Raw genomic sequence first — 18,524 nt, forward strand, 5'->3', positions numbered from 1 at the left:
ATACGTGTTGACGTGTTCAACAAAGAGCTTCTCATATGTCCTTGTTTCAGACCTCCGTGTAGTGAAGTGCCATTTAGGTTTTCCCATTGAGGTATCATTTTACACATTTCAATAAATCATCCTTGTTTATATGACTAGACATAGGGCATCATTACGAGTGTGGCGAGTTGGTCAGGACCGCTGCTGTTGCAGAGCTTCGACTGCCCCATTAAAACCCTGGCGGGCAGACTGCCAGGGAACTGCCAGGATCCATGATCCTGGCAACCTGGCGGTGGCAGATATCCTAATCTGCCAGGGCAGCACTGCATGTAGTGCTGCCCGACGGATTATGACCTTGTTCTCCACTAGCCTTTTCATGGTGGTAACAACACCATGAAAAGGCTGGTGGAGAACAGGTGCGGGGGGGGGGGTCACAGAGGGGCCCCTGCACTGCACATGGCATGGGCAATGCAGGACCCCACCCCACTGCCCAGCATCCTCGCTTTGCAGACAGTGAACATTACAAGGGGGCTGGTGCACCCTGGGGGCTACAGCATTGCTGCCAGCTCGATTACGATCCGAAGACAATGCTGTAGCCTGTTTTCTGCTAGGTCAGGGGCAGAAACTGAGGTTTCCATCTGCCGACACATCGGGGAAACTTTTAATGACTCCGGCGAAGTGGTCGTCATGAAGGCGTTGGCCACCCTGTCGGGAGCTTGGCATGCGGCTTTCCCGTCCGCCAAACTCCTAATTAGGCCCTTAGTTTGTTACACCTTTAAAATGAGACACATTTCTGGTGATAGCCTTTTGATGATTTGCTACTTAGATCATAGTTCCCAGTATGTGAGTCACTTGTAATGGATTGTCCATGAAAAATGTGTTAACCTTCCTCAGATGCATTTTTTTCTCCATTACCCAGTCTCCTAGTTTAATATCAGACTCTCATGCATGCCTCTTATGATCAGTATAGACTTTGTGTGTGCTCCCAGCCCAACATTAATTGCTACTTAACGTTCACGTGGAGTGCACCCAGGGCCTCAATACCAACATACAGGGAGTGCAGAATTATTAGGCAAATGAGTATTTTGACCACATCATCCTCTTTATGCATGTTGTCTTACTCCAAGCTGTATAGGCTCGAAAGCCTACTACCAATTAAGCATATTAGGTGATGTGCATCTCTGTAATGAGAAGGGGTGTGGTCTAATGACATCAACACCCTATATCAGGTGTGCATAATTATTAGGCAACTTCCTTTCCTTTGGCAAAATGGGTCAAAAGAAGGACTTGACAGGCTCAGAAAAGTCAAAAATAGTGAGATATCTTGCAGAGGGATGCAGCACTCTTAAAATTGCAAAGCTTCTGAAGCGTGATCATCGAACAATCAAACGTTTCATTCAAAATAGTCAACAGGGTCGCAAGAAGCGTGTGGAAAAACCAAGGCGCAAAATAACTGCCCATGAACTGAGAAAAGTCAAGCGTGCAGCTGCCACGATGCCACTTGCCACCAGTTTGGCCATATTTCAGAGCTGCAACATCACTGGAGTGCCCAAAAGCACAAGGTGTGCAATACTCCGAGACATGGCCAAGGTAAGAAAGGCTGAAAGACGACCACCACTGAACAAGACACACAAGCTGAAACGTCAAGACTGGGCCAAGAAATATCTCAAGACTGATTTTTATAAGGTTTTATGGACTGATGAAATGAGAGTGAGTCTTGATGGGCCAGATGGATGGGCCCGTGGCTGGATTGGTAAAGGGCTGAGAGCTCCAGTCCGACTCAGACGCCAGCAAGGTGGAGGTGGAGTACTGGTTTGGGCTGGTATCATCAAAGATGAGCTTGTGGGGCCTTTTCGGGTTGAGGATGGAGTCCAGCTCAACTCCCAGTCCTACTGCCAGTTCCTGGAAGACACCTTCTTCAAGCAGTGGTACAGGAAGAAGTCTGCATCCTTCAAGAAAAACATGATTTTCATGCAGGACAATGCTCCATCACACGCGTCCAAGTACTCCACAGCGTGGCTGGCAAGAAAGGGTATAAAAGAAGGAAATCTAATGACATGGCCTCCTTGTTCACCTGATCTGAACCCCATTGAGAACCTGTGGTCCATCATCAAATGTGAGATTTACAAGGAGGGAAAACAGTACACCTCTCTGAACAGTGTCTGGGAGGCTGTGGTTGCTGCTGCACGCAATGTTGATGGTGAACAGATCAAAACACTGACAGAATCCATGGATGGCAGGCTTTTGAGTGTCCTTGCAAAGAAAGGTGGCTATATTGGTCACTGATTTGTTTTTGTTTTGTTTTTGAATGTCAGAAATGTATATTTGTGAATGTTGAGATGTTATATTGGTGTCACTGGTAATAATAAATAATTGAAATGGGTATATATTTTTTTTTGTTAAGTTGCCTAATAATTATGCACAGTAATAGTCACCTGCACACACAGATATCCCCCTAACATAGCTAAAACTAAAAACAAACTAAAAACTACTTCCAAAAATATTCAGCTTTGATATTAATGAGTTTTTTGGGTTCATTGAGAACATGGTTGTTGTTCAATAATAAAATTAATCCTCAAAAATACAACTTGCCTAATAATTCTGCACTCCCTGTACAGTGAGTCATCACAAGCGCTGCTGACCTGCATACAGATATGCAGGCCTCCAGTGCCTTTGGCCCTCTCGATCCGGATGCAGGTACACAGCCCGAAGTCCCAAAGCGATATACCTGCCAGCAGCACATGCCTTGCCAGTGACTCTCCCTTTACAACTGTAGCTAAGTGTGGACTGATGGCGCAACATCAAGCAGACGGGCTCAACAGTATTTGCCCCATGGAGGGTGGGGTGACAGCTCTTGTTGTGACCCTTGTCACCCTGATATCAAAGACCAAAGCGAGTCATCAACTTCTCTTCACAAAGGTGGCGGCGGCACACACAAACAGCCCAAATCAGCAATGGCTGAAGTCATGATGGCAATCATACTGAAGTAACTTGCCTCCATTAAATCCACTGATTCAATCCATGAAGAGACAACATCCATGTCCAGTGACATAAAATACGTGCAAGCGGACCCGGGAGCTTCCAAACTCATTTAGACGTATCTGAATGGAAAGTCGAGGCATTGTATGACAGGCTTGTAGCTCGAAGTACCTGGACAAAGGCCTAGAACTATGGGCTTTGAAGAGGATACTAGTGGATATGGAAGTAGGAAAAACAGTGTCCGCTTTATGGGTGTGCCAAAAGGGGTTGATTCTGATGACATGGCCAGCTTCTTGACATCCTTTATACCTGAGCTCACCTGCCTCATTAGTACCGCCCCTAGAATTCCAATTCGCTCATTAACTTTGCATGCACATGCACAGGACCACTCTGCTCCCTGGCGATCATAGCCCGTTTCTTCTACCACAGTCAGGTTAGACAGTTGGTGACAGCAGCCAAGCCATGCAGCAGACCATTCCACCATAAGGGCATGCCAACGTGCACAGCTGCTGACTTCTCTCATGATACCAGAGTTTGTCGAAATACATTTCTGGCTCTGAGGCTTTGCTCCGAAAGCTGGGGATTCAATATGTACTCCTGGAATCCTCCACAGTGCTGCTTACCATCAGTGGTACTCGTTGGAAATTCATAGATCCAGCCGACCTTGAACTGTTCCTGTATTCTTTTGAACCCTCTAACATAGACACCTCAGCGTTCTGGGACATGTAAACCGCCCCAATCAGACTTCCCACTGCCAATCTGCAGCCAACAAATGACTCCACGGAAGATGTCACCGCAGAACAAATGCAAAAACAACAAGTTGATGGACAGAATGCTGAACAATGTCAAACATTCACCCCCAGTACAATGATCTGTGCCTAAATCCATCGTTTTTTTTGCTGCCCATGCCATTCCAGTTTGGACCCAGCCATATGCAAATCAGTCTTGACCCTGATCCCCATGGGAACAGTCCAGCCCGAACTGCTAGGCCAGGTCTTCCCTGGACTGGAAACAAGCATCCTGGGACCGGTTTCGGGGTTTCACTCCTCATCAGCCAGGCTAGCTTGAATCCAGTGGCATGGGAAGCACAGGACCCATGTCTGGGCATACCCTTCCCACTTGGGGCAACAAATGCAAAAACAAGTGATGGACGGAATGCTGACCATTGTCAAACATTCACCCCCAGTACAATGATCTGGACCTAAATCCATCGTTTTTTTGCTGCCCATGCCATTCCAGTTTGGACCCAGCCATATGCAAATCAGTCTTGACCCTGTTCCCCATGGGAACAGTCCAGCCCGAACTGCTAGGCCAGGTCTTCCCTAGACTGGAAACAAGCATCCTGGGACCGGTTTCGGGGTCACCGCAGAACAACCATGCCATGAGGCCATGATGAAACACTGGTAGGACAGAGGAAGCTGACTGACCAACCCAAGCCAAGGAAAAACTGGGACAAATCAAGAGGAAATCACAATCTTGCACTATTCACAAACCTTTAACAGACCCAATGATACATTTTTGTGAAATTAAAGACCATGGATGCCACACTGATACTGAGCTCCAACTATACCCCTAACAATGACAGAGCAGCCTTTCTTTCACGTCTCTTGGGTCCGTTTATGGCATTCAGACATACTAAAGTAGTGGTGGTTGGAGACTAGAACCTAGCCAGGGACCCACTTATAGACCAAAAGCCATGGGTAGGGCAATGTTAGGAGACATTCTAAAAGACCATGGTGTAGTGGACCCCTGGCACCTGCTTCACCGGAGAGCCAAGGGATATTCTGTCTTTTCCTGTGTACGTGGTACATGTTCTAAAATTTACTACTACTTTGACTCCTGCACTCTCACCTTTCAGAGGGACTGCTCAGTAGTGGAGGTTGGGATATTATACTTATGCACTGGTAGTCCTGGAACTGGCACTGGGTCATATTTATCCCCACCCGCCCTTTTCCAAACAATGGCACCTAAACATGTCCAACTAGAAACTCCCGGAAGACCAAAGGAAACTCACCACACATCTGCATCAATACTTGGACATCAGTGACCCTTTGGTTGCTTCTTCACAGGTTCTCTGAGCAGCTGGAAAAGCAGTAAAGAAAGTGACCTGATTAGGGACTCTGCTTTAGGGAAAAGGGTCTTGCGGGACAATATAGAGCTTAGGAGCAACATTGAAACTTTGATCCAACAGTAGACGAGAAACCTGACCCTCATATCCGACTACCAGAAACAACTAAATTTGATCTGAAGTCGCACTTCACTGCAGAAACTGGATATGTCCCACTTCGCTTGAAGTGGAGACATTATGAGCAAAGGCGAAAAAGCTGACTGACTACTGGCAGTTCAGCTCCAAAAATGAAAGACTCAACAAGCTGTACCAGCGATCAGGGACAGGGAAAACAGGCTGAACACACACCCATCGGCTATAGCTGAGACCTTTTCCCCATTCCTGGGGAATCTCTATATTGCATAAGCAGCTGATGACCAGTCATCTAAAATGTGTTCTTGACAAATGTTAGTTTATCCACTCTCGCAGATGATGATAGGCAGGTGTTGGGGGGGGGGGGGGGGGGGGGGGAGAAGATTACCAAAGAGTAGATTGAGGTGTTGATTTTAGCCATGCTCTATAACAAAGCTCGGGGATTGATTGCTTTCACGATTAATTTTATAAGTTTTAACAAATCCACATTAGTGCCATTGCTTTGAGTTTTGAAGGCAGCAGAAAGCATGGGTGGGCTGTGCTGTGTTATCTGCTTTCAGGATAATGCTAACAGAAGCCCTAAGGACCCCACAGAATGCGAGAGCTACCACCTGATATTCTTAATTCAGACATGAAAATATTGACCAAACTGCTTTCCACTAGATTGAATAAAGTCTTTTCGAGCCTTAAGTGTGAATCTGAAAGATTACATGGATGATAAGATATTCCTGCCCATGGAAGTAGAGCAAGTGTTAAATGGGGTAGAATGGACGTACCAGTACAGAGCGCTGAGGAGATTTGCCTTAGGCCTGGGATTTCTTGATAAGATACACTGGCTCTACTCTGATTCTACCAAATACGTTTACTGTAGTGGGGAGGCCTGTTGTAGTCCTTTGCCATACATAAGGGAAAGAGACAGGAGTGTCCTCTTCCCCCCCCCCCTTACCACCCCTGCCCCCACGCTTTCGGCTTGATGCTGCTCACAATACCTAAAACTCCTCCTAACCATAAATAAGAATGTTAAAGCATTTATCTAGGTGGACTGAAAGCCTAGGTTTAAACCTGCAAAACTTAATGCAGAAACAAGGGCGAGGTGGTTTTTGTTTACCAGATATGTATGTCGACTGTCTCGCTTACCACCTCTTGTAATTGGGGAGCTTTCTGTCCCCTACTGTAAAACAGCCTACATGTGTAACTATAGTAATCTGTGGCACATGGGCATACTGTAATGTGATTGAAATTCCCTATTACTGACGTACACCCCAGCAATGAGGGTAGTCTGGAAAGAAATACACAAGCCTGGTCATGAATGACCTTGTCCATCAGGGAGCACCACTCTGGTACAACACAGCCCTTGAAATGTGCCCTCAACACTTTCTTCTGGCCACAATGGGCTGAGAAAGATAACAATAGAGAACATTTAAAATACCAGTATGATGAAAACCTTTGAAGCTCTTTTATACAGACTTTTCCCTACAGCCTACAACTATTGTCAATACTGCCAAGTATGCCACTACCTACAGTGGGCCAGTTGCCCTATCTGAGTACCCTACTTGGAAATACATACTTCCAGGGATGCCATCTCCAACTTATAACAGATCATTATTGACTAACTATATACTCATACTACTAGTCGTGAGGCAAAGCAGCAGTGGCAGACCCGCTAGGTGTTGAACACACAGACAGAGACTGGTCGGACCTGCTGTATAACCATGGCAAAACCCTGAGTGAGGCACGATTTGAAGTTTTACTATTTCAGAATTGTACGTGACTGCCGCAGTTGAAAAGAGCTTGCTTACTGTCTCATGATAATTGCTGGAGGTGCCTAGAACAGAGTGTGACCACGTTCATATAGTATGATCCTGTACAAAACTGTTCCACTTACAGGGCTCGAAAAAAAAAAAAAAAAAATGTACTTGACCACTCGCTATGGCGAGTTTTATTTTATGAGATCAAGCTATTTTTAGATTCCAACCGACCCTTCTGGCCAGTGGACAAAGAACAGGTGTTCTGTTCAGTCAGAAACTGAATTAACAATTAAGATGCCTTTAAATTGTATTCTTGTCACATTTGCTCCGTGTTCCGAGACAGAGGTCAAAAGTCAGCTTGTCTTCTTGCAATGCAAATATTTTTCCTTGTGACTGCAGAGTTCCAGGTTTTTGTGAAGTGAACTGTCTGACTTATGTGAAGTGAAAGGCTTTTGTTATCAGGTTTTTCCTAACACACAACATTTATATAACTAAGTCAGCTTTACAAACATTTCAAAATATTTCAGTAGCTGTGAAAGACCATTTTTTGAAATGATAAATGTTTTCTCAACCCCAACTTTAGTAGATTCTTGTTAATACTCTATATAGTTTTATCAGTAAAGCTGCAAGTTAATGGGAAGGTTTCTGGACATTTCATGGAAATTTAGTGTCTGTAAATGACAGTGAGCTACCACATCGTGCTTTAGTAATATATTTTTTAAAAGTGAGTGTTTGAACATAAACTGAGAAAAAACTCTTGCCCTGATGGCAATGCTATTAGTAAACTAAGAGGCAAGTCACGCATGGATCATGTGTACCCTATATGTGGACTAGATTTAATATACATGAAGCAAACGTTTAGTGTATCTAATCAAACAAAAGAGGATTACAGCAGAAATGCTGAACTCACATATTTGAAGGTTCACGCATATGTGAGAATGAAGAAAGGTGACGGTAAAATAGAATATTTGCCTAAGATCACACAATTTGAGATCAGTTTCCGGGTCAGGTACATAACAGTTAGGTCGAGTAGATTACTCAAGTTACTGGACCTGCAGGTCTATTAACATTGTAATGATTTTTAGAGGCCTGCACTACTGCTTGGCTATATGGAACACACTACAGAAAACTAGTCCCATCCGTCATATCACATCAGTCAAATTAGCCATCCTGCACGATCTCCTGGATGTGGATGACAGTTCCGCTCATTGGAGGAGCGGGGATGTTGACGGTTTTGATGGTGACAGAGGTCTGTATCCTTTGGCACTGGCGCCTGCCGGCACTCTAACATTCCAAGAATGGTCAACCTGACTCTTTCAATTCGCCACATACGAGAGGCGCATATACAAAGTCCAGGAGAAACTCTCAATTTGAGGACATATGGGGCCCTTTCATGAGTCTTGTTAACCCTTAACCTGTATCCCTTATGTGCCTGATAGAGGACTGTTATACGCTCACCCTGTACACTTGTTTTTGCATGACATTCTGCCCCATCTATATGGTCCCAACTTACTGAGAGAGGGAGGATTAAGGTAGATGGGCTGTCTCCATGAAACACGGATTGGCCATAAACGCATCAGGAAGATTGAGTACATTGGGCATGCAGCATGATGACTAGAACTCAATAGGGACCAGAAAAGTCTGTGATTTTATATTATTGCTGAATGGGTCTTTTTTTTATATATATTTTTTTTTACTTTCATGCCTGTACTGGGATTACTGGGGGCAACCCGGAAGAAACTGCTACATGGTGGAGTGACCTGTTACAGTAGTGTACTGACTACAGGGGACATGACAGACTAGTAGGAGGGGTTTGGGAGTGGAGCCCTCCAGCAGCACTCCTTTATTGGCAGCATTGGCATATACTGTTAATTTCATCCCCTCCTCCCCCCCCTCTGCTTATTGTTCTTTATATAATTCCGTCAATGCTAGGTTTCATACATCAGTTGTAATTTCATAACCATACCTTTGACCTCCTAATCTGGTCTATTGTTCTGGATTTGCATTGTTAAATAAGTAATGGTTAAAAAGCACGGAAAGAAGGGACCAGTATTTCCCCTGTCAATACATGTATTTCTTCTCCTAAAGTTGTGTTGCCATCTACTCGCACACATCCCAACCGTACTCAGAACCACATCAGGAGGACGGGTGCTCTCTGACATCACTCTTAAAGTATGGATCAGCCTCACTCCACATTAGACCCTCTTCCTTTCGTCCTGAAGTCCACAAGAAGCTGTACATTTGGCTTTTCAATTTACCAAACTACCATAGACAGGGCTAGGCACACACATCTGCTCAGCAGTGATAATGCGCTCTACAAATACACATACCATTTGGAACACAGTTTATTTGCTTGTCACATTTTTGTTCAATGTTGGTCTCTTTATCTTTTATACTTACTTGAAAAAATATTTTTATACCCATTTCACATGTGTTTTATTATTAACTTCCTTCCAGCCTCCATGAAGATTGAATGAGCTTCTGATCTTGATTCTGTTTTCCCTTAAGAGTTTGATTCTGAATGCCGTTGAATGGCACTCTCCTGTAATCCTGAACCTTAATTAAACTTGTGAAATTCACAGTGGTCTTCCAGTTTCTGCAAATCTTGTCTCAAAGTCGTCCCTTGACTATTTATCCTTCAGTCTTTCAGAATCCGTGTTTGTTGGCTGTTTGGTCATTGAAATGTTTATGATCCCCTTGTATATTGATGTCTGTTCTGGTGGAAAGGTCTATAGAAGTACTTCTCCATCAAATTTGTTTACTAGTATGTCTTAAACAGATGCTTATGGGTAGTGTTTTAAACTCTCATCTCCATTTCTTCCATCTCAGTCCCAAAGTCTGTGCAACTGACATCAAATGGTATTGGTCTTCTAAAAATTGAGCTTGTAATATTTTCACCTTTCTCATTGTAGCTAGGGGTGATAATGTGGGAGATGACTGATGCTGGTTCTACTGTTATTTTTGTTTCTGAGACTCATTTTTTTTCTTTTTACACATCATGTCTGCACTTTATTTATATATTCACATTTATTTATGTATTAGTTATGTGCCCTTTCTGTTTGCCAATCTTTTTATCATGACTTTCCCGCTAGTCTTTATCATTTTTATTGTTTCTACAATTGTGGTTTCTCTGTCTTTCTTCTGTATTTATTCTCAGTGCATTTTACTTTTATTTTCCAGCGTGGGCCATGCCTTTTGCTGATGGTTTGTGCTTGTTTTTTTTTTTTCTTCTTTTTTTTATGCATGTTAGATGTTCGTTTAAGTGTTGCCCTTGTGGTTGTTGTCTTCTGCTAGTGATGTAAGTTATCCTTAGCTAGCACTACTTCAGTACGAGATAGCACTCTGCCTCATTGATTGCTTCATCTGCTGGATCCAAGCTTGGGCAAATTGGTTTTTGCCTTTGGCAGATGCGTTTCTCCTTGCAGCAATTTAGACACGTCACTCGCTTCCTTCGGGTTCAACCACACTGCACTCTGCTCACCTATCGTTTTCCTGTAGGCAAGTGCATGAAACTGCTTTTGTAGGTTAGTTCTTCTCAGCACCAATGACACTTCACAGAGGGACATACTGTTGTTCAAATGTTACTTATGATTTAATATATTATTTCTAACAAAAAGAGTATGCTAATGGAAATTACTCTTCATTCCGTGGCTCATATCTAGTCCAAACTATGTCCGTCCATCAGGCCAAGACATTCTTTTATGACATTCTCATTGCTCTCAGAATGACGAGCGGCAGCTTAATATTTACTTTTAAATGATCCATACATGTCTCAGTGCTTTACCGTCTGTAGTCCAGTGCTTAATTTGAGGCAGTGGATTTTGCTGTTTGGCATGGGGAATGGAGGGGGGGGGATGACGCCACACACACAGAATCTAGGGGCCAATAATTAATTGTCTATTTAGAGCACACAGCCAGAAAGGGGCGGCATCTACACTGCCCCATCCATCTAGCTCACTTCTTAAACACATCCTGCAGCCATCTCACGACATAGTCCATCTGGCCTCCACTAGGAAGTGTGGGGGCTGCCTGGGTGCACTGGGGTCTCTTTAAATAATACAGGTTACTTCTGACAGTAAAATGAGGCACACATAGGAGTACTGAAAGATGAGAGCAGCTTGCTTGACGCATGACCAGGGTAAAGCATCTTGTCCTGCACAACAAGCCCACCCACAGGTATTGGGTATTTAGAATTGTACACTTATTTCATGGTGTCCTCCTTAATGTGTAATCTGGAATGGCCATATTCAGAAGCCCATTATGCCGTCTTACTGCTTAGGGCTGTAGTTGCTTGCCCTTCTGTGGGACGTTGTCTGTGCCTGTACTTGGAGAATGAAGAGTTTGTATCCTATAAATCTAGCACAAGCATCTGCTTGGTAGACTGTCATCCTATGATTAAGAACTGTTGGGTTTAAATGGTCATTCTGGTCTCCTTTTGGGAAGTTCAAATGTATGAATCTGCTTTTCCACCTAATGCCCCGCTGCAAGAGTAGGGTAGAAGGTTTCAGTACACCAATGGAAATACTGTTCTGTAGGCAGAAGCTGAAATGTTTGATATTCTTCAGGCATACTGTTAGTGTGGTGGTATTTAAATTCTCCTGAAAAGGCACTGTCCTTCTGTAAGTCCATGCAACATGTTTGAGTCTTTATTTGAGGAGTGTGATTGCTTTCTATAAGTTTTATCTATTTGCTTTAGGCTGATCCTGTTTGACGTACTGTCCTCCAGCCAAAGGCTGTGTGCTTAAATCCTATACTTCTCATGTGCGCAATGGCTGGGGTATTGGAATTCTTGTAGGAACATTGTCTTTATGGAGAGAATGGCTGAATGGTGGTTATAAATTTATGGTAAAAAGATTTGCCTGCAGAGGTCAATTTTAATCTGTTTTTCTTTACCACAAACATGGCGGTAATAAAGCTTCAGGTTTTGTTGAAGAGGTGACTGGACCAGTTTGTCTGGATGCATGTAAAATTACTGCAATTGAACCTCTGAGTTGTCTCTCCATAACTAGGCAAACTGCTGCTCCTTGGCATGATCGGTATTGATAATTGCAAGGTATGGAGTCCAACAGAGGTTCTAGCAAGATCACATATATTTTTGGATTTTATGATTTAACTTTATTCTATCTGCATAGCAGAGTCATGACCACACTGCTCTTAAGCTTCGTATAAACTAATTGTTTCATGTTTGTTTCTTCTTCAAGCAGGGCAAAGGCTTATGGCCTCATGAGTCTCCTGTATATGACAAGAAGTGGTTAGGATGTTACATCATCACTGCCGGAGGAATCCTGAGCTGCAGGAAGAGCTGCAGATTCAGGCGGCCGTAGCAGCAGGCGATGTCCACACTGTGCGCAAGATGCTGGAGCAGGGATATTCTCCTAATGGCCGAGATGCCAATGGCTGGACTCTGCTTCATTTCTCTGCTGCTCGGGGGAAGGAGCGTTGTGTCCGTGTGTTTCTGGAGCACGGAGGTGAGCACACTAAAGCACATTTTGTTATTCTTTGTTGGTGACCTGCATATATTCACACTTGGTTTTGGGCTGGCCGCTTAGCAAGCTGATGCTTGAAAACCTTGAAAATGGATGTCGCATGAAAACCTCCTATATAATTATCAGATGTTTTTTCAAGAAAGTGATAAAAGTTAGATTGACATTGTAGTGCCCCAGTGTACAAACGGCCCACAGTGTTGGTCATTGCTTTGACCCAGTGTATCTATTACTCAGCAAGTACCTCAGTATGACTGCTTCCTGACAAGTAAGCATTTCATTTTGCGTGTGGGTGTGGTCTTCTATGCATACCTTGTCTGCATTGTAGAAAGATTTTACAGTCTAATAACATTTACTGCCTCCCTGGCCTATATTTGAGGCTGTATTGTCTAGTACATTGCTATTCATAAACAACAAATGGCCCCTTACAGGTTTCCAAAACACTTTACAAGACAACCTTTATTGCAATTTTAAGTGCGAATATGATTAGATAATTTTTTTAAAATAACCAGTTTTATTGAATTAACCATTTTATATAATTCGGAAAATTGTCAAGTTAATGGACATCAGAACAACATGGAGCGCATACCTTATTGAGGATTAGTACGTAAACATTGTTGATACCAAGTCCTAACTAATGACTAATTGAGAATGGTTTCTGCAGAAAGCACAGAGGTATAGACCTCTGAGTAAAATGTTGAGGGAGCATCAAAGAAGTGAGACATTAGGTTGCAGATAAGAGGAGGCAAACTAACAATAGGTTTGGTGGGGAGGGGGTTGAGTGGGAAAATTATTGGACAACAACATGAAAAACAAGTGAAAAATGGGCCTAGGGAGGCCCGATAAAGGAGTTGTTTCGGGGGGAGGGAGTAAGGGGAGAAGGTGTGGATTCATGGCATGGAACTGTAGCGAGTGGAGGTAGACTCAAGGAAAGAAAATAAGACCAGGTAGTGCAGTGGATGAGAGATGATGTAAGGCAGAAAGTAATTGGAACACATGGAACAATTTGACGTTGATCAGGGTATGAAGGACAGACTTCATAGGCTCAGTATGAGAGTGATTCTAGATGCTAACATGGGACAAAAAACGGTTAACCAGATTGTCCAGAGTTGAAAGTATAATAGAGGAGTTAAATGGCTAAAAAATGATAACAAATAGCCCCAATAGTTCAAATAGGTAAGCTTTGAACCTTTTCTGAAATTGGATACACTTTTGTGCATTTGAGATTGATGATGGTAGCTCTTGCTTGTCCTGAGAGTGTGTGGAGCTTCTTAGCCTAATCTGAATTTTTTGTGCCAGGTGTTAGAGTATCCTGATTCTTAGATTCTGTTTTTGATAGCCCCTTGTGTTTTTTTTCTTCATAATCCACCAACACAATCTTATGGACATGCCATATTACAAAACAAATGAGGGTATCCTCTACCTAAACAAGAACTTGTGTGACTCTCACAGATGACCACCACATTTAAAAAACAAAAAAGTATTTTTCATATATAGCCCTCACCCATTCTAGTAGCGGCATGCTTCATCATCAGCTTCCCCCGGTCACCACAATCTGAGAGCTCCCTGGAATACGGTTGCGCTGATCCTGGCTTTTAAATGCTGGGGTGAGCCAGTTGACACGGATGGTGATTTCTAGGTACAGCTGATTGTCTTACAAAGTTAAGGTTTGCATGAGCCTCTGTTTTACACTGGAAAAAATGTTTTTTTTAAAGTGAATGGCTTGGAATAATAACGTTAGAGTCTAATCTGCATTGTGCTTTTTCGACCATAGACTGACCCTGCTATTTCACTCTCCAAAGTCCGGTTTCTTGAACATTAAGCCCTACCCATTTTTCAGTGTGTTGTATATTGAGTAAACGGAATGTGGAATGCGGGGGTCTGAATGTGGAATGCGGGCCTCTGGGTGGAATGTGGATTGCGGGCAGAGGGAGGTGGTTGGAGAGGTGCCAGCAACATGCTACGAAAGTGGCTCCTTGTTTATCAGCAAATAAACAAAGTTATTATTACCTCGCCTGGCTGTGTTTTTGGACTACAACATAATCTTGGCGACGAGCGGTTTAGAAGATTGGAGCCACCTCGGAACCTATGCACAGCCACGGAGTGCTTTCCAGAGGCAGCCGCGGCGCGAATATCGGAGATTCCATTCTCCCAACGGGTGAGATTTTGACGCAACTTTATCTTCAGACGTATTCTTTGTTTGCATGGCCACCTGTGAGGAAATTTACTGTCTGCTTCAAACGAAAGCAGGGTTGCACGCGATTCCCACCCTTCTCGTGACCCGTGTGAAGGCTGTCTGGCGTCACGTGACCAAGCGCAAGCAGAGAGTGCGCGCGCATTCTCTCTCCTTGCTCCTCACGGGCGAATTGTTTACAAGGTATCCTAGCAACCTGGATGAGCGGAAAGAGCTTTCGACGGGGAAACACACATAACAGTAGCCATATGTTCATGGTTGCACTTGACGAAGTCTATACTAAAAGTGTAGGACTTAAAACATTGTGAGACAGCTCATGAAAGTTACAACAAGCCTAGTTACGACTGTTCCAGGATAACGGCAGTATTTTCTGTCCATAATTTTAGCCTCCAATTGACACTGTCAAGTTGCTTTAAAGAATTTGACTATTTATTTATTTATTCATTTTTTCAACTTGAGTTTTTTCACACAAAAAAAAAAAACATTTTTCTTAATTTTAAAAGAATAATAAAGGGAACACTATGCAATCTGTCTCTGCTCCTCCACCATTTTTAGAGACACCTGGAGAACCACCTGTATCTTGGACTCCATGGTTCGATGCGTTTGAAACTTATTTAGGGGCTATCGGGGCATCACATTACATACCAGAGAGGAAAAAGGTTCTATTATTACACTCACTAGGATTTGAAGGCCGAGAGACTTTGAAACATCTTCCTGATGTCGAAGCTGCGGAAGACGAAGAATTGGACGAATATCAGGAAACACTCAAAAAACCTCATTCTGAGATTTGACAAACAGCCGTGCCTCGTTGTACTACGCCACAAATTCTTCAAGAGGGTCCAGTTCCAAAGTGAATCTATTCATGAGTTTGTCAGTGCTCTTCGTAAATTGTGTGCACAATGTCAGTTTGGCGCATTCCGTGATCAGCTGGTCAGGGATTAGCTCATAGGGAATTGTTGTGACAAACACATCCAGCAAAGACCACGTAGGATGGGGGAATCCTTCACTTGAAGATGTGATCAAGCAGGCCAAGAGCATTGAACTGGCTCAAGCATCTCTTAAAGAGCTTTCGGCTCAACGCAAGAAAGAAGAGAAAGCTAGTGTCAACGTGGTCTCTACACAAAAAGAACAAAAGCCCATCAACAATCAATTTTTCAAATGGAGCAATATTTGTTTCAGATGTGGACATTTTCCACTTGCAAAACATTCTAATTTTTGTCTTGCTAAGAATGTGGTGTTTCACAAATGCGGCCATATAGGCCACTTTGCTAGGGTGTGTCAGAGTGTTGGGAACAAGAATGTCAAGGTTAACAGTGTGTCTGAAGCCAGTGAGGTATCAAACCAATATTTGGAGAGTGAGTTCCGTGATATGATTGTAGTGGTCACAGATGAACAAGCTCTGTCAGGGAATCCTGAGGAGTGTTTGGACCCTTATGTGGATATTAGTGTGGGTGGCAAAATTCTCCATCTGCTTGTGGACTCTGGTGCACGTATTACAATGATAACTTTAGACTTGTTTAAGAGAACATGGGGATCCAGGAAACTGTTCCCACCCGACAGAGCTCCGGTTTCCTATGAAGGTAGGAAGATAGAACTGTAGGGTTTCATTGAAGATGTTTTGGAATTCAAGGGGTGCGAAATCCGTGGAAAAGTGTATGTTGGATTCAAGGGTCTCAACATTTTAGGTTGGTTTCATCAAGGCCTCTTTGGTATGGTGCTGAGACCAGGTACCAGCGAGCAGGTAATGGTAGTTAAAGACTATAGTGGTTTAAATCTGAAAACCCTCCATATGATGTTCCCTAGTGGGTTTGAGAAAAAATTAGGATGTATCAAAGGCTTCAAACATAGAATCAAAATTTAAAAAGGGCGCCATTCCCATTAAGCACAAATTGAGAGCGATCCCTTTCAGCTTGAGGGAGGACCTTAAGTTGGAGTTGGAAAAATTACAACCGTCTGGGGTAATTGAGCCGGTTGAGTCTAGCTTGTGGTTGTCCCCAGTTGTAGTCGCTCTCAAACGCAGTGGCGAGATGCGCTTATGTGTTGACTTAAGGAGTCTGAACAAGGAGATTTGGGTCGACTCTTTTCCGTTACCCAGAATTAATGATTTGTTAGAGAAACTCTGGTGCGGTGTGGTTTTCTAAAATTGACTTGGCTTCGGCATACCACCAAGTTGTCCTTGAAGAAGACTCTAGACATTATACTGCTTTCAGCACGCCTTTTGGTACTTTCCAATTTCGGAGGATGCCCTTTGTGTTTGCTTCAGCAGCCTCAGTTTTCCAGCGCATCATGTCACAACTGCTGAGGGAAGTTGAAGGTGTCCTGGTGTTCCAGGATGATGTACTTATTTTTGCCAAACAATTAACGGATCACGACACGGTGCTAAAGCTAGTCTTACAGATTTTTGAGGAGAATAGGGTGGTTGTAAAAGATGACAAGTGTGAATTTTGGAAGAAGGAGATTGAGATTTGGGGCACGTTGTTTCGTCGGAGGGTGGCAAACCGAGACCTGGGTTAGTTGATGCTGTTCGTAATTGTCTTCTTCTCCCCCCCCCCCCCCCCAAAAGAATAAGGACGAGCTGCGCTCTTTTGTAGGATAATGTGAGGTTTATTCCTAATTACGCCTCCAAGATGAAATGTTTGTCTAATATGTTGAAGAGCAGTGTTGCATTGATGTGGGACAAGGATTGTCAAGACACGTTTGAGTTGGTGAAATCTGAAATGACCAGTGCCAAAGCACTACGTTCATACAATCCCTTATTAATGTGTAAAATAATGGTTAATGCCAGCAAGTATGGGTTGGGTGCTGTTCTAGTCCAGGATACTGAACAAGGTGAAGCCACAATCAGTTATGCTTCTAGAGTGTTGAGAGAAGCAGAGTTGAATTACTCGGTAATAGAGAAAGAGTTGTTGGCGTGTGTCTGGGCAAGCAAAAAGTTCAGAAGTTATGTGTGGGGCAGAAGGTTTGTTATCGTGACGGGTCATAAACCGCTACTTTATATTCTCAGTGGTGATAAAACCAATTATACTATCCCGCGTATTGCTCGACTCACTACTAAATTGTTGCCGTACGACGTAGAGGTTAAGTTTTTTTTACCTGGAAAACTCAATCTAAGAGCTGATTTCCTCTCTACATTACCTATGGAGGGGTTGGATGATTTTGATTTTGACGATGATAGAGCGGATTGTTTTGTTGCCAGTGTGGATCTTCCAGAGTCCAAGGCCTACAACAAAACTGATTGGGAGGTGGCGTTCCTAAATGATCCGGTTTTGGCCCAAGTTAAAGAATATGTGACCAATGGATGGCCGAAAGAAAATAATGTTTCCTTACCGTTACAACCGTTTTGTAAAGTTGCGGATGAAATTTTAATAGAAGATCAGATACTCTTGAGGGGTGAGAGGTGTATCCCTCCGCATGGTATTTGTTCTGGTTTGATAGATTTGGCACATGAGGGACATTTTGGAGCGACTATGACCAAAAGGAGGTTAAGGGAGAATTATTGGTGGCAATCTGTGGATAAAGATGTTGATGTTGTGTTCAAAAGGTGTGTGATTTGTAATTCTGCTGAGAAGGGGCTGAAAGTATGATCTCCACCTTTGCACCCTATTGAGGTTCCGGAAAGACCGTGGTCAAAGTTGGGCATTGACATGATTGGGCCATTTAGTTTTCTCCCTCACAATTTGTGATATGCTTTTGTCCTCATGGATTACCACAGTAGATGGCTAGAGGTTCGTTTTTGCGCCGATCCATCAGCGACCAATGCAGTTAATTTCCTTAAAGAGACTTTTATGCACGAGGGCTTTCCGGAAGGCATTATTTTGGACAATGGGGTGCAATTCGTTAATTCTGAAATGGAGGACTTCTTAAAGCAATCTGACATTAGACACTAGAGAAGTTCTTTATATCATCCCCAGACCAATGGTTTGTTCGAAAGAATGAATAGG

The 18,524-nt window shown here is 43.3% G+C and overlaps 1 protein-coding gene across 9 annotated transcripts in view; it reads left to right on the top strand.

Annotated features, from left to right (window-relative positions):
- ASB7 (ankyrin repeat and SOCS box containing 7) overlaps nucleotides 1–18,524 on the top strand; it is a 190,343-nt gene that overhangs the window by 40,110 nt on the left and 131,709 nt on the right. For 5 of the 9 annotated variants that reach the window (XM_069222794.1, XM_069222791.1, XM_069222789.1 and 2 more), the window contains one exon: nucleotides 12,108–12,374. In XM_069222794.1, the coding sequence (XP_069078895.1) occupies nucleotides 12,164–12,374 (211 nt within the window). In that variant the 5' untranslated portion in view covers nucleotides 12,108–12,163. The remainder of the gene's footprint in view (nucleotides 1–12,107; nucleotides 12,375–18,524) is intronic. The other 4 variants (XM_069222797.1, XM_069222795.1, XM_069222790.1 and 1 more) reach the window with 1 other exon arrangement.

The sequence above is a fragment of the Pleurodeles waltl genome, chromosome 3_1 (assembly GCF_031143425.1).
Source record: "Pleurodeles waltl isolate 20211129_DDA chromosome 3_1, aPleWal1.hap1.20221129, whole genome shotgun sequence".
Classification (NCBI taxonomy): domain Eukaryota; kingdom Metazoa; phylum Chordata; class Amphibia; order Caudata; family Salamandridae; genus Pleurodeles; species Pleurodeles waltl.